General features: G+C 34.2%; 2 protein-coding genes across 2 annotated transcripts in view; both read left to right on the top strand.

Moving 5' to 3' along the window:
* The window catches only part of LOC109342058 (chromosome transmission fidelity protein 18 homolog), an 18,325-nt gene extending 5,213 nt beyond the window's left edge, over window positions 1–13,112 (top strand). The window contains exons 10-23 of the mRNA XM_019580039.1: window positions 162–206; window positions 1,423–1,496; window positions 6,944–7,011; window positions 7,369–7,437; window positions 7,528–7,619; window positions 7,708–7,789; window positions 7,870–7,948; window positions 8,032–8,119; window positions 8,214–8,367; window positions 9,728–9,916; window positions 9,998–10,057; window positions 10,753–11,036; window positions 11,784–11,889; window positions 12,844–13,112. Of these exons, the coding sequence (XP_019435584.1) occupies window positions 162–206; window positions 1,423–1,496; window positions 6,944–7,011; window positions 7,369–7,437; window positions 7,528–7,619; window positions 7,708–7,789; window positions 7,870–7,948; window positions 8,032–8,119; window positions 8,214–8,367; window positions 9,728–9,916; window positions 9,998–10,057; window positions 10,753–11,036; window positions 11,784–11,889; window positions 12,844–12,897 (1,444 nt within the window). The 3' untranslated portion in view covers window positions 12,898–13,112. The remainder of the gene's footprint in view (window positions 1–161; window positions 207–1,422; window positions 1,497–6,943; window positions 7,012–7,368; window positions 7,438–7,527; window positions 7,620–7,707; window positions 7,790–7,869; window positions 7,949–8,031; window positions 8,120–8,213; window positions 8,368–9,727; window positions 9,917–9,997; window positions 10,058–10,752; window positions 11,037–11,783; window positions 11,890–12,843) is intronic.
* Window positions 13,113–14,756: 1,644 nt separating this feature from the next.
* LOC109342038 (polygalacturonase inhibitor-like) lies at window positions 14,757–15,797 on the top strand. The gene has a single exon (XM_019579997.1). The coding sequence runs from the start codon at window positions 14,768–14,770 to the stop codon at window positions 15,743–15,745; it is 978 nt and encodes a 325-aa protein (XP_019435542.1). The 5' UTR covers window positions 14,757–14,767; the 3' UTR covers window positions 15,746–15,797.
* Window positions 15,798–16,133: the final 336 nt, after the last annotated feature.

The following is a 16,133-nucleotide window of genomic DNA, read 5'->3' as shown; positions in this document are numbered from 1 at the left end:
GGGGGGGGGGGGATTTATTTGATGCTGTCACAACACTAATTCTATCTCAAGCTAGTATTGTCACCTTTTATGCCTGCCTGCATCAGTGCTTCCTTTGCTATTTGCTGATTTGAATTTGTATATAATTTTTTCTTGATAATCATTTTTTCGCTCTTTGACAGGGTTCATATATTTGTTCAACCAACGGTTAGTCGTGTGGTAAGCAGGTAATGATTACCTTGAAATAGTTCATACATATCAATGGTTTCAAGTTTAGTTTTAACTTATAACTTAGTGGGTAGACAACCACATTTGAATTTAATAAAGAAACTATAAATTATATTAATCACATCATAATTAACTACATACCATTTGATTTAGCTACTTATGAATAGAAATAACCACTTATGTTTCCAGAGGGAGTGTAGAGCACATTAAGGAGACTAGATCAGATGAATGGTAGTCCAATTACTAGAGACAAAGGGAAACTAAGTAAGACTATAGGCGGAATAATTAAAAAAAGATTTATAGATTCATGGTTTGTTAATGGATATGATTTATGATATAGCATTATTGTATTGTTTGATCCATGTAATTGACCATACATAGTGGAAATAAGGCTTGGTTTTGTTGCTGTACAACCAGAAAACCTTTAGGCTCTCATAAATGCTCTTTAAAACTGCACCACAACTTCACGTTTATACAAGCTTTTGGTTTGTAATGGATAAAGAAACTAGCAAAACATATGCTTAATAATAGAAAAGCATAGCTCAGCAACAGAGAGCTTGGGCTTTTAGCACACTCTAATAAAATGGTTGATGTTCTAAGTGGGCTACTTTTTGTGGCATTGGACCTTTCTCTTCATGTGGCTGCCTTCTTCTTCCAACTTTTCCATGGCACACGTTGACAAACATAACATGGCTCCAAGACGTCTTTCACCTTCTCCATGTTTCCTTTCACACTTCGGTCACACATCACCCAACATGCACACATGACTAAATCCAAAATATTAAACTTGTAACAAATTTGAACAAGCACGTCAATCTTCACCAAAAACACCAGCAGAATTTATTATGGTTGCAGCTTGTTACAAACACCAAACCCGATGTCCATTTTTTTTGGAAAAACGACGATTTAATTTTCACCAGAAACACCAATTAGAAGTTTACTACGCTTCAATCTTTTTATGCATGCCAAACCTGTGTCCTTTCTCCTGATATTTGAACAACTGATCTGATAAGGGTCATTCAATAGAACTATGATGAATTTTTTAACTTGAATGAACTTAAATAAATTATATAAACTGTATGGAATGGATTGGTACCCACTGTTAGCTAGACACTTACTTGACCACTTAGCTATTGTTTAGAAGTGTATGTTTTTGTTCATTTAAGTTTTCCATTTTAGTCACATACCATTTGATATTTTAAATGGCCTTTGTAGGCTTAAATATATATGCAACAAGGAGGGGATGAATGCCAGTGCCATTGCACTTACTGCTCTAGCAGAATATACCGGTCAGTTTTCTTATCCTTCTCATTTTCTTTTTTAATTTTGCAAGTTGGGTAAAGAATTAAAAATTGTTTTATTTTTTATATTATGGTATTACCACTTGCATTTATCCATGTATTTGTGTGCAAGGATTCAAGTTGAGTGCGAGAAGTTAAAAAAAAGGTGTCAAGAGAGTTTATGTCTTATTCATTCCACATGCATGCATGATACGTACCATTGCAGTAATATTGCAGTAACACTGGACTCTATGCATTGCTCTACAGTTAATATTTTGTGTACTTTAGGGTGTAGTACAATGTAGTACTGCACACACCTGTTGACTTAGCAATAGTTAGTTAGGCTTCTTAGTAGTTCATTTAGGCAGTTACCAATCTAATTAGGGATTGGAGTGGGTATAAAAGCCTTGCACTCATAGTAATTTGGGCAACCCTCCCATATGAGCTAGCTTTTGGGTGGAGTTAGACCCAATTATTTTAATGGCATACATACCTCTATATGTACATTCATATTGTTATGCATATGTTATTGTGTATTGATATGATTGAGCTTTTACTAATTGTACTACACTTGAAGTTGTTGCGAAATCATTAGTACAAGTATACATGTAGGGTGGAGGCTAATGGCTATTATGCTCCTTTGACTTTGGAGTATGCATGCCCTAGTTGGGTTCCTTTATGGAGGATCATTGATTTATTATATGAAAAATTAATGGTAGATATTGAAAGGTGAAATTGCAATTTTGCTCTTGTCATTGTTGTCACCACCATCTTACCATCACCCATCTTTATCATCGCCACCACCTTGACACCCTTTCCTCCTTTCACAACCTACTTTCAATCACCTAAGCAAGATTAAAACAAAGCCTATAAGCATGTCCCTGTGCTAGTTGACCCATTGCTGCATGAACCATCACTGGCACCATGCATTCCAAATTAGCATCTTCAGGACCACCAACACGTAAACCCAAGATTGTCGGTGTCTCCAACCTATAGCAGAATCCATTAGCCATTGTGCGGTGCAAAATAATGCCACATGGTTCATCCTCATATGTCATGAACAACAACTCAACCACTAATCATGCATTCCTCCATTGCAAAATAGAACATGTTGCTAGCCACCTCTGCCCCTTCTAGCCATTTCTCCGTTATTGAAGTAATAAAGTAGTCAACTTAGGTGTGGGCATAAGTAGCTTGTATTAGTCCTAATGGATCTATCTTGTGTGCTTCACTACCTTACATTGCACCTACCTTTCCCGACTCAGGATAGACAGTCAGAATACACTCAACACTAATTAGATACTAGAACCTTATTCTACCAAGTTAGATTTGCATTAATACAAAACTTAAGTTTTCTTTCTAAACTATCTTTTAGTTTCTATATTTTACATGGTATCATTAAACGAGAATGCTATAATCGTTCGTGCTCCCATCGGAAATCCCCTATCACCACCACCTCCTCCTCCACTTACTCCTCCATATACATTGTTGGTTTCTTTTTCTTTCTTTTCCGAGTCGACTCCTTTGACAAAACTAACCTATAAAAATTCTTAATCTAGAGGGAAATCATTGAAGTTGTTCTCAAATCGAATCACCTTCAATGGTTTGTGCATTGTTCGATTACTCCACCATGCTATCTCTCCAACAATAATCACAACATGATTGTGTGAATTTTGCATATTAATTCTAGGAAGAGCAAGATAAAACACTCTTCTCTTAGCCGTTGAATACACTATTTGAAGCGGTGCAACCACAAGCCATAGGACACACACTTGAGCCAACTTTGGGAGGAGATTCGTAACTTCTTAAATGATTCATTGATTTCAATTGGATCATTGGTTTATCTGCAAAACATATGGATGCAATTATCAACAATCTCCCAAAAGAACATGCCAGATTCAATTAGAAAGAACATTCTAGAAAATTTTATTTGACGCTATGTTGCTCATTGTTATTGATGTAGTACCAAGAAATCACACCGACACTAGTCTAGTCCAATCGCCATTTAGTTCGATGAGCCCTGCCTTGCCATATCAACAACCACCACTGTACAATCAAACCTATGGTGGTTTACGCAATGACCACCATGGTTGTGGTCTTGGAGTTGGAGGACAATATGGTTGGCTTGGAAATGAACTCTATTACACTCATTGCCACCATCATTACCATGATGCATCATAATGCTACTATTTGTATGATTGCGATTACAACTAATTTTACAACTAATTGTATGGTGCATCTCATGCCTTTGTTAACTATGGTGCATCTCCAAGCTTCGAACTTGGACCAAAAGGCTATTGTGGCTAATTTGCATTTTCTGGATTGGACTCTTCTGCACCTTGGGCCCATTATCATCATTATATGGATCAATCTGGCATGTCTAGAACAATGGTCTCACCCCCACCTTGGGCCTCCGCATTCAGTCACAATTACATGTGGAAACATGTCAGGCCACCCATCAGGGGTCTATTATTTGGCTTATAACAGGTTAGGCTAGACTAGACTTTTTCATAAACAGGCCATATTCATATTTTTTAAAATGCTTATTTAGCTTAATAGACCAGACTTTAGGTCATATAAAAGTCTATTAAGTCTTGTAAAAAGATAAAGAAGATGAATATATTGCAAGACTTTTTATTATTGCATACTTGATTGATTACAAAGAGATGGCTTATCCTTTTAAATAAAGAGATAGCAAAATAGAAAGAAGAAATCAGTAACTAACATAAGTTAGTTACTGATATAACAACCTAACAACTAATTAGGCATGTGATAAATTGGCATATTGTGCATGTGACAAATAAGCCAATTTACTCAGCATAGGAATTATAAGAATAACTAATTGTTATTTTCTAATATACCCCCCTGAAACTGAGGGTAGTTGACTAAGGATGCTGAGTCAACAATTTTGAGTTGCTTCCTTAGGTTTAGAAACCTATCAGAGGCCAAAGGCTTGGTGAGCACATCAGCTGTCTGAAATTCAGAAGGGATGTGTTTCACTTGAAGAGACTTAGCCTGAATTCTATCTCTTACAAAAAATAGGTCAAGTTCTATGTGTTTAGTTCTATTATGAAGAACGGGATTGTGAGACATGCTCACTATGCTTAGATTATCACATAGAATGAGAGGAACTTGATGAGGGATCTTGAGTTCAGAAAACAAAATTTAACCCAAATCATTTCTTGAGCAGCAAGAGCAAGGCTCCTGTATTCAGCTTCAGTGCTGGATCTGGAGATTGTTTGTTGCTTCTTAGACCACCAAGTAGCTAGATTAGGACCAACAAATAAACAAGCCCCTGATATGGACTTCCTGTCATAAGATCAGTGGCCCAATCTGCATCACATAGAGCTGTGAGGGTGATAGGAAGAGAGGAATTAGAAACAGCAGGTTTGAGATGCAAGCCAAGGTGAAGAGTTCCTTGTAGATATTTTAGGATCCTTTTGACAGCAACCCAATGTTGTTCCAGAGGATTGCTCATGGATTGACACACCATGTTTACACTATAGGCTAAGTTAGGTCTTGTAATAGTGGCATATTGTAGGGCTCCAACTATTGACCTGTACATAGTAGGGTTATCAAAGGCTCTGGACTCTGTTTTAGTAAGTCTGCAAGTGGTTGCCATAGGAATGAGAGGAATTTCAGTAGGATAAATGAATTTGATGGCCCTGTTTGACTTGAGGGCAGAGACCATAAATTGACTCCAAGTGAGATAGTTTTTCTCACTGAGTTTGGTAGAGAGAATAGGAAGAGAGAGATGGAGAAACTGCTCGAATTGGAGGAGTAGAAGAATGGGAAGGTGGTGGAGATGAAGGATCAGTGGCAGTGGCCATAAGGGTGATTGATACCATGTAAAAAGATAAAGAAGATGAATATATTGCAAGACTTTTTATTATTGCATACTTGATTGATTACAAAGAGATGGCTTATCCTTTTAAATAAAGAGATAGCAAAATAGAAAGAAGAAATCAGTAACTAACATAAGTTAGTTACTGATATAACAACCTAAGAACTAATTAGGCATGTGATAAATTGGCATATTGTGCATGTGACAAATAAGCCAATTTACTCAGCATGAGAATTATAAGAATAACTAATTGTTATTCTGTAATAAGTCTAACAGATCGACCTATTTAATTATATTTATATAATAATATTCATATCAGACTATTTTAATATAAGTAATATTATTATATATATAATTTTAATATAAAAATGTATACAAAAAATGTAATTTAATTGTTAGGGTTAGATAGTCCTAGTTAAAAGTAGACATATTAATCTATTTAAATATAGGCATGTTGGACTATTTCAAGACTTTATAGTCTAAGTAGGCCATAGCAGACTTTTAAATAGGTCAAACCTACGTTTTAAAAAAATTTAAACAGCTTAGCCAAGACTCCTATATCCTTATTTAATTAGGTGTCTAGTATTAGTATAAATAGTGGTTAATGTTATGTCTTTTATATCAAATAATCACAATATCATCATCACATCGTCATTCATAATATTGACAATACAATATATTCTTTTGAGCATTCCTTTTTCTCCTTTCATATCTAAAAAACTTAGGCGTGTGATCCTCTGCCGGTTGGTTTTTCAGTTGTCTCCTTCCTTCGAAGTTGTTTTTAGTCGTTATTGTCATCCTATTTTCAAGGCTTGTCGTTTTCGCTACTAATGTAATGTCCATCCATCCATCCTCCCTCTTTAGCACTTTAGTTTTCATTTTCTAGCAGCAAGTTTTTATGTTCCTTTTGATGCCTACTCAACAAGTGTTTGATGTTTTGCTTGTTGAAGTTAAAGATAATTGTATTTTTGTATTTTGGTGCACACCAAATATATAGTGATACACACTAGCCTTGGATTTGTCCCAGATGTATTGCACCTGCTTTGTCCTAGTTGCACTGGATTTTGATTTGTCCTACATGTACTAGTACCGAACTACTGACTTTGTCCCAGATGCACTGGCCTTGTCTTTATCCTAGAAGCAAATGTCAGCTATAATTTCCATAATGATTCTGGGCACGACTAAGAAGAAGAAGAAAATAATACTACATTTTTCTATAACAAGCTTAAAGCTTAGTAAGCTTTAGCTTGAGGGGAAGTGTTAGAGTATATGAAAGTATATAAGACTATGTTAAATTATTTCATCGGGAATATATCTAGAGATAATGTCTCATATTATGATGATTGTATCTTAGATTTGTTTAGAGAATCTTAGAAGATCTCTTAGGATTGAGATTATTTTATTTTATTTGTTTTCTTATTTAAGTAAGAGTTAATGATGTCATGTGTACCACATAATTACAATATCATTCACATTATTATCAATACAATTTACTCTTTTGAGCATTCTTTTTTCTCCTTCCATATCTAATTCCTATAACTTCGACATTTATATTTATTTTCTACAAATTGTCTTTTCTACCATTTGATCCTTCTTTTAATTCTCATTACAGAATGTGATATACGCTCTTGCTTGAATACTCTCCAATTTCTCTCTAAGAAGAATGAAACCCTCAATGCGGTAAGAGTTTAATGTGAACCAACCATTCAGAAGAAAAAAATTTCTGACTTAAAGATTCATACTGGTTGATCACGTTGTATGTATTTCCTATATATAGTTGATTGGTCATCCTAATAATTTCCTACTCTGAAAACATTTTTAGAAGTTAATGAAATATGTTTCTCACGTGTATTTAAAACCTTTATTTTATGGACTCTAACTAATATCAAGAAAAGGCTGTTTTTCTTTTATATTTTAAGGTTTATACATTAAGTCTATAATTATATTTTTGTCCCTTCCAAATTTGAGTGCATTTTGCATGGAGCACTTCTGTTAATTAGATGATGGATTAACCTTCACATGCTTTACTGTGCCCAGTTTGATGTTGGTTCTCAAGTAGTTGGCCAGAAGGACATGTCAAAAAATGTAATAGACATCTGGAAAGAGGTAAATTTTCAAATTTTCTATTTCCTGGTTACTATTTGGCTAAGGGTACTTCTCTGTCATCTTTTTCATCGGATGCTATTTGTTGCTTAGATTTTCCAAAGGAAGAGAACGAAGATGGAAAGAACATCTCACAGAAGCAAGTCCTTTGAGTTTGGCTCCTTGTACTCCCTTGTATCATTCCGGTAGGCCCTACATTACTGCTATACTCATTTCTCCCCTTTATGTTCAAATGTAAGTATATCCGTAGTAAATCTAGTAATTAATGTGCAGTGGTGATTATGACTTGATTATGGATGGAATTCATGAAAATATTTTGCAGCTCAATTTCCATGATCCCGTGATGCAAAAAACCGTAAGCATTTATAACATACTACAACTTATTTTCTGATTTTGTTCAATCATGGATAATTTTGTTTTGTAATCTGTTTGAAGGTCAAGTGCTTCAACAATCTTGAAGTTTATGATATAATGCACCAATATATAATGCATACACACCGAATGTCACTTAATGGTAGGAAGATATTTTACCTACTTTAATATTGTTGCAAAAGATAAGTTTAATCACAATTTTGCTTCTGTTTTTCCTTTCTCCAGTTTATTTGCCCCCAGTAGCAATCACTGTACATAATATAGTAGCTCAAGTGCAGAAGCCAAACATTGAGTGGCCGAAGTCTTATCAAAGGTATATCTAGTGCTGGTAGGACTAAACAATAATTCTGAAAAGTATTTTTTTCAGACGAAAGTTTTGTAATCCTGCATGATATATAAATGTCCAGGTATCGGACAATGATGATAGAAAAGATGGACATTTTGAATACCTGGCGCTACAAAATCCCACCACATATAGCAAGGCATTTATCAGCTAGTTCCTTTGTTGAAGACTTAATTTCTCACTTGTTACATATTCTGTCCCCACAGACTGTAAAGCCGGTGAAGTACTAATTCCATTTGTTATATAATTGACTTTGTCTCCTTATTTTCCTCCTCCATAGTTACTTGTGTAAAATGTAACTGCAGTTCTAGTTTTAGTTTAATCAAACTTTTTAAGATGTCATGAGACAGTTTTTTCCCAATAAGTAAATAATTTGGTGAGTTTGTTTTAAGATGGGAGTATCCTGATGAAAATGCTTCTTTCTATCTTTTTTAGTGGCTGTATTGGATTATGTTCATGCTACCAATCCACCTAGTGGGATTAAGGCTTGGTTGTTGTTCTATGATGCATGGATACATCGAAATGGTTGTCATGCCCGAAATGGGAGTCTGAGACCGTTACTAGGTTCACATGGGTACCTACCCAATACACATGATAAGTAGGTACATGATACCACTCATATACTTGTCACAAATGGTTGTCGTGCCCGCTATTTGCTGCTTTAGGACTGCCATGGTGGTGGCGCCTCATTGCAGGAAAGGCCGAAATGGCACTGCTAAAGGACTTCCATGGTTTTGGGTTATTTAAGCCATATTTTGGGTTTCACCCAAAATTCAGGAACCCTAACTCAAAGCCGTCATTGTCTGCTTTGTTTGCATGGAGAATCAAACCCCTCTCTCGTATCTGCTTGCACCCTCTCTCTCTTGTTTGTCTACTTTGTTTTCGTTCAAGGCTGTTGCTTTGTTTTCCACTTCAACTTTGTGGGATCTGCTTCATCTTCTTTTCCTGCTTCGTTTCAACACAGTCAACATGAAATGAGTTAGACCCAAATTAACCTGATCTAATTTTAGCTCAAAGCTCTTAACTGACATGCTTTCTTATGTCACTTTAACCCTTGCTGGGTATTTCTTTCAACCTGGCAGATTTTAATATTTTTTGTTTCAATTCTTATTCTATGGTTGGGTCTCTGTTTTGATTTATTTAATAGTGACGTGATGGTTGGGTACTGGGGTTTCATGTTGTGTGGTTTGGTTGTGGCTTGATGAAAAAGTTACTATCTTGGAATTATTAGATAAATTATGTTGTAGTTTTTGTCTTCTGTGTTACACTTGAAAAAAATACAAAATTGATTAACACAGATGTTAATAATAAAAGTGTAGAATTGTTTATTTATTTATTTATTATTGTCTTCTAGGAGTGTTGTTGGGTTTGTCTTTTTTTATTCTATAGCCTTAAAAGTCTTCAATTATGATGTGTACTATTTTGCCTGATTTTGCTTGTGAGTATGACTTAGTTTGATGGCTTAGTTGAGCTTAAGCTAAGCCTTCTCTGCTTGCATTAGCTTGGCTCACCTCTTCTGGTTAGTTACACTGTTGAGTTTTTATGTTTTTTTATGTGATTGATTTTCTTTTTCTTCAGGTGGCATTACAACTACTATCAGATAAGGAGAAGAATGATCTTCATCAATTGGTTAGCACAATGGTCTCTTATGCTATAACATATAAGGCTAAGAAATCTGATATGCTGCCTAATAACCTGAGGCATGAAGTAGCAGATGACTTGGTTATGTCGCTTGTTCCCCCAATCAGTGACTTTGTAAACTTCAAGGTTTGGATTCTTGTTCATGACTTTTATCATGGGATTATATGAATCTCAGCCAGATTTTCATATTTATTCTTTTTTGTGCAGGATTATACATCAAATCATTATGTGCTTTCTTTAGCTATGAAGCAGGTTTTGGTGCATGAGGTGAGACTTAATAAGCTTTTAATGCTTATTATTTATTCTTTTGCTTCTGTGTTTAAGGAGGATGTTATAACCTCCTCCTTTATGCTCCCTTTTAACTTATAAAATTTCTTATTTATGATAAGACGTGCTTGTTGACCAATGATTCTTTACCCATCTATAGAGTTCTTACTGCTATATTAATACAATTCCTCTGTGAGTGAAGGTTAACAGGACACTTTGGCTATAGATTCAAATTATAATGAATAGAAATGTGATTATGTGAGTATCAATCACAACTATCTAGCTATATAAGGTGTAGGTACATTTATCTTCTTTTTTTTACTTTTTCAATTTTATTGCAGGACTCCTTTAATATTTAATAATATTCCACCCTTGAGCTTTATTGAAAAATATAAATAACAAGAAACTCCATCCTTTGAGATTGCATGTAGACCTTGGTAAACCTTAGATTATTGTATTTCATATTAGCCAGATGAATTGATGTTATTGTAAAAGTCATACTTCTGAAATATATTTTCCTGCACAATTATTCATTTTCAATTTGGTCATTATATAGCGACTTTCAATTTGGTCATTATGTAGCGATTTTCAATTTGGTCATTATGTAGCGACTTTCAATTTGGTCATTATGTAGCGACTCTCGACTTGGTAAACCTTCAATATGCTGACCTCCAAACCTAATTCATGTGTTTCAGGTTGAAAAGCACAAGATTTTGCAAGTTAATGACAAAACTATGGCTTTAGCAAATGGAGCCCATGAAGTGACTGATGCTGGAACAAAAAAATTCCAGTTAGCCAATAGCAATCATGCTGCTGCAGTTGATGTGAAAACCGTTGATAATCAAAATGTTCTATCAAAGCAAATGAATGCAAATCCTACCTCTGTTTCACGAAACTTCAATTCCAATGAAGTTGTAACTGACAATTCAAAACCGCTAAACAAGGGAAATAGGAAAAACCCATTCAGTTTCTTTACCAGGTGATTCTTCATGAAAGTTGTCTGTTTTCCTATATAAACTACTACTGTAACTAAGTAAAACTACACTTTAGTGTCCATCATTTGTTATTTGTCTGTTATATCTAATTCTTATGCTGTAATGTACACTGTTTAGCTTTGAAAATACATTTAAAAGCCAATAAATAGGAAACATATTTTCTGTTTAAAATGAAACCTAACTGATTACTGGTCATGGGCTTCCTCAGCATGCTTAACCTTAATGAATTTGTATAGATGATACATATCCTGGACTTTATACTTTGCCACTGGTATTGATTTATCTCCAAAAGCATTCCCAGCCATGATAATTCCATTTTGTCGTGCATCATGAAATCATGATCCACGAAACAGTTTTACATGCTCTTTACATATATCTTGTCAGTAATGTTGGGAGCAAATTTTTTATATTCCATATGATCATTATGCATCACCGGGCTTCTGATATGGTACAAGTATTGATTTTATTGGCCTGCTTTATCAAATCTGCCACATTGTCTAAAATCGAAATTGGCATGTACACTACTGATTTTTCTCCCTTTTATTTTTGTTAGACTTTGATATAATCTGACATGAGCATCATTCTCATAAACATTCGTTCATGAAAACCTCTGCTATTAGGTTTTAATTATTTTAAAACGAAGTATGAAGTTTTATGGTGACCAATGCCTTGGTGAATTATTTTCATTACTTAGTCATTGTTTAGTAAGCTGATTTTTATTTTCCGAGCAGGGGTAAAAAGTCAAATGCTGAGGGTTTCCAAAGTAATGATGGATCTCGGCAGAAAGAATCAGCATCAAAGAAAGATCAACTCCCTTTACTTTTTAAATTTAATGAGGTATGCTACTTTGCTATTTTATGAATAAATGGAAATGGAGGTTGCGTATATATCTTCGTACGAAGTGTATTTGAGTGCAAAAAAACCTTCAATTTAAATACGAAGTATACGTTATTGAGACTTGGAAATTGGAAGTCACCCATTCAAGGGCATTGGGAGAAATATTTTTTGTGAAATCATTGCATGCATTTTGCATCTTTTAACTGCACTGTTGCATTGGTTTCAGTCAATATCAATCGATGATTCATTAATAATTCTTCTGCTTTTGATAATGAACTAAATTGTACTTTTGATTGTTTTTCTTGCTCTTCATTGCAACCTGGAAATATTGTATGCATGCATATGTATACTGCTATAGCATTCGAATGTACCGAAATTCATATGAAATTTCGTGCTCTCACTGAGGTATATGCCAATTGTCCCACTTACCAAATCCTATTTATTCCTTAAGTGAACTATTGCCCCTTCCAGACCTAATCAATATTTGGATCTTCCATATTTGTATGGTATAGAATATTCTTGGCACTTCAACAAATTAAGTCCCAATTTTAGAGTTGCGGTGAACTAATCAGTTTTTGAAAACTGATCTCATTGATCCTCTATTTTTGAGTGGTTGAACTGCCGGGTTGGTTTTATGGTTTGACCTGGATCGGGGTGCGGCCCAGTTTGTGGTTCAGCCAGTCAATCCAACAAGTTTTTGAATAACTGATTTAACTAAAAATGTAGAACTTATCCGGATAAAAAATTTACTGGTGCTATTTATTACTTCACATGCTATAACACTTGTGCTTGGAGATGGAAGCCTTAAAAGGGGCAACTCTTATAATTGATCAAGTCACCTGACTGGAAAATAATTGTATATATTTATGCATTTAACAAAGTAGAAATGGTCAATTTGTCCTATTTTATTTCTTTTTAGCAAGAACACATCTCAGATTCTTCATTTCTTTGCAGGGCTTTACAAATGCAGTCAAGAGACCTGTTCGTATTCGTGAATTTCTATCATAATCATGCTTTTCACAAGTAATGTTTATTATTTCAATTGTTTATAGGAGTTATTAATTTTGTAGCATGTTCAGAAACAATGATTTTCAGTTGAATCATACTCTAGACATAGAATCCAAATACCAACTTTAGTCAAGTTGTAAACTCAACAATTAATTGTGTTTAGATCTTCGAGTTGTATAATTTTTAAATCATGAAAACGAAGGGCACTGTACTGGCAAATGTTTGCTCAGTGAAGTACTAATTTGTTCACCAAAAGCAATTTTTACAATCCTTCATTATTAATGAAACTACAAGCTTGCAACAAATATCTTCCAAGTTCATTCTATGTTTTGTCAGCCCAGAGTACTGTTACAATCCTATAACTCCAATTTGTTCTCTTGGAACTACTAGTACCTTATTTAGAGATAGAAGGAGTGGAAATTATAAGAGATGGTAGAAGAACTACATGAAAGCTTGCCATGCTATGACTTGTCTAAGAAATCTCAAAATTTTCTCTCCCCTAACCCAAAGAGAGGGGAAGATGAAGTGGTGCTTGCCGATGAAGCAGAACGAATGGTGGTGGGGTTTGGTGTAAACGGCGATGTGGTTGAACCAACGATGGTGGTCGGTGCTTTTGTGAGTGTCGAAGCTAATATAAGAACTCAAGTGGAAATATGGGGAGAGATTTTTGACATTTAATTAGGACTATCAAATTACTAAAATATCCTCATTATTTGAATTTATTTCAACAAAACATGAAAGATATTTGGATCTAGAAATTTTGGTAAATAATATTAACATGCTCTTTCTAAAATAATGTTTTGTTCAAATTAGCAAAAGATATATGCAATTATACTTTAATCTTAATCATCATCCAAATAATATTTAATGACATATTTTTTGGAGCGACATTTGTTGGAAGAACATTCACGAACTCAACAAGATTAGTTCATTACCAAAAAAGACGAGAGGATACTTAATAAAAATTACAATAATAATATATTAGCACCATGAGAATCAAATTGATGAACTCTTCTTACACACGTAAATTATGGTGAATTTGGAGATGAGGGTTAACCACATGGTTAATGTCATATTGCCAGTTGATTAAAACAAATTGAAGGTTATTATTTCGCACCTTTTTTCTTTAGTATTTTTTTTTACTATTTTTATTTAGTTAACATGTACAAATTCCTTTTTTTAACCATGAAAGAGAAATTCTTTAAAGGAAGTAGGAGGATACTCTAAGCCGTACATTATTACAAATATTTTTTAATGATGTATAAATTCTTCACCAATTACTTATATTAGATGAATAACTAGTTGTTTCTTAAACATGCTCCTGAAGCCATAGTAATATATAGATATACCAACAACCCCATTTGTTTATGACTGTTTTTGACTTTACCACTAGAGAGATTGCTTGGAATGCTATCTTTATATATTGCATCTTATTTTCATATTAATATCCTTATGAATGGAAAAACCCAACCCATAGTAACTAGCATTATATATTCAATAGTATAATACCAATAAGCTTCCCTGTTTTAGACTACCTTAATCACTTCACACAGAAAAAAAAATCATACACTAAATTAAATTTTTTTTTTGCATTCTTAATTATATAAAATTGCACTCGTGTTACTTTATTTATCTTATTCTTATACATTTTGGATCATTCAATATTTCAATATAACTTATACTCTTTATTTTCTAGTCTTGAATTCGTCACTGAGCATATTACATATCGAGGACAAGTTATGTTAGCTAGCACTCAATATCTTTCTACTTACCTTAACCTTTTATTTTATTCATACCTCTATATATAGAACATTTCCCCATCTATCTTTTTCATCCCAAATTTAAGACCCACTATCAGAAAACGAAGGCAATGGTAACCATATTGTTTTCCCTAATCATATTGTTCTATCATGCTTCATCCTCACACTCAGAAAGATGCAACCCAGAAGAGAAATTTGCACTTCTCCAAATCAAGAAAGAATTCAATAATCCTACCATTCTCTCTTCTTGGAAACCAAACACTGATTGCTGCCACCCTAAATGGCATTGGCATGGTATCAAATGTCACCATAAATCTCACCATGTCAAATCCCTACATCTCTCATACAACACAAAACTTGCATCCAAAATTCCACCTTCCATTGGTAACTTACCTTATTTGGAAACCTTGTTTCTCTTCCATTTACCAAACCTCATTGGCCCAATCCCTCAAACTATATCCAAACTCACCAACCTCACTTACCTCACTATAAGCTCAACCAATGTTTCAGGCCCAATACCAAACTTTTTAGGCCAATTTAAAAGCCTAGTTAACTTGGATCTCTCCTTCAACAACTTCTATGGGTCACTCCCCCCCTCTCTCTCCCATTTGCCCAATCTCACAGGAATCTTTATAGGCTACAACAACCTTATAGGCCCAATTCCTGATTCATATGGGTCTTTCAAAAATGACCCAAATTTATACCTTTCACATAACAAACTTTCAGGGGTAGTCCCAATATCTTTAGGGATGGTGGATTTTTCATCTATAGACCTTTCTCATAATAGGTTTGAAGGTAATCCTTCTATGCTTTTTGGGTCCAATAAAGTGACTGCATCAATAGACCTTTCTTGGAACATATTTTCATTTGATATTGGAAAAGTGGAGTTGCCTAAGATTACATCAATGTTAGATGTGAGTCATAATCAAATATATGGGAACCTCCCTTTGGGGATAGAAAATGTAATGATATTGAATGTGAGCTATAATAGTCTATGTGGTGAGATTCCAAAGGGTGACAAGCATGATCTGAATTCATACTTTCATAATAAGTGCTTGTGTGGGTCTCCACTTCCAAGCTGCAAGTGATTAATGTTTTCTACTAATGGATTTAATCTCTTGTAGTTAAGTTACAATAATTGGCCAATTTAATGGCCAAAGTGTGAAAATAATTGGGAATAATAATCAGTGTTTAATATTTCTTTGGAAAAAAAGATGTATACGTATAAATAATACAAATGATGATTGGTGATGTACTGTTATTATATAAATCTTTGATATTACACACAATTTCTTTTAGAATGAGTGGCTTTATTTACATATTTAGTTATTTTCAGCAATTCAGTTACATGCAAATAGTCTTGTCAAAACAATAAACGACTTTTTCACTCGCAAGAATAAGACTTAGTGTATCTATTATCTTAAGTCTCCACTAAAAAACTTGCATCGAGTCACTTTTTTACATAGTATTGAACTG

Source organism: Lupinus angustifolius, unplaced genomic scaffold, assembly GCF_001865875.1.
Source record: "Lupinus angustifolius cultivar Tanjil unplaced genomic scaffold, LupAngTanjil_v1.0 Scaffold_162_1, whole genome shotgun sequence".
In the NCBI taxonomy this organism is placed as follows: domain Eukaryota; kingdom Viridiplantae; phylum Streptophyta; class Magnoliopsida; order Fabales; family Fabaceae; genus Lupinus; species Lupinus angustifolius.
Note: the sequence above shows the minus strand (reverse complement) of the source record. Positions and strands in the feature narration are given on the sequence as shown.

What these genes read in the sequence shown, in the direction of transcription:
- LOC109342038 (XM_019579997.1), top strand. Translation starts at nt 14,768, where the DNA reads ATGGTAACCATATTGTTTTCCCTAATCATATTGTTCTATCATGCTTCA.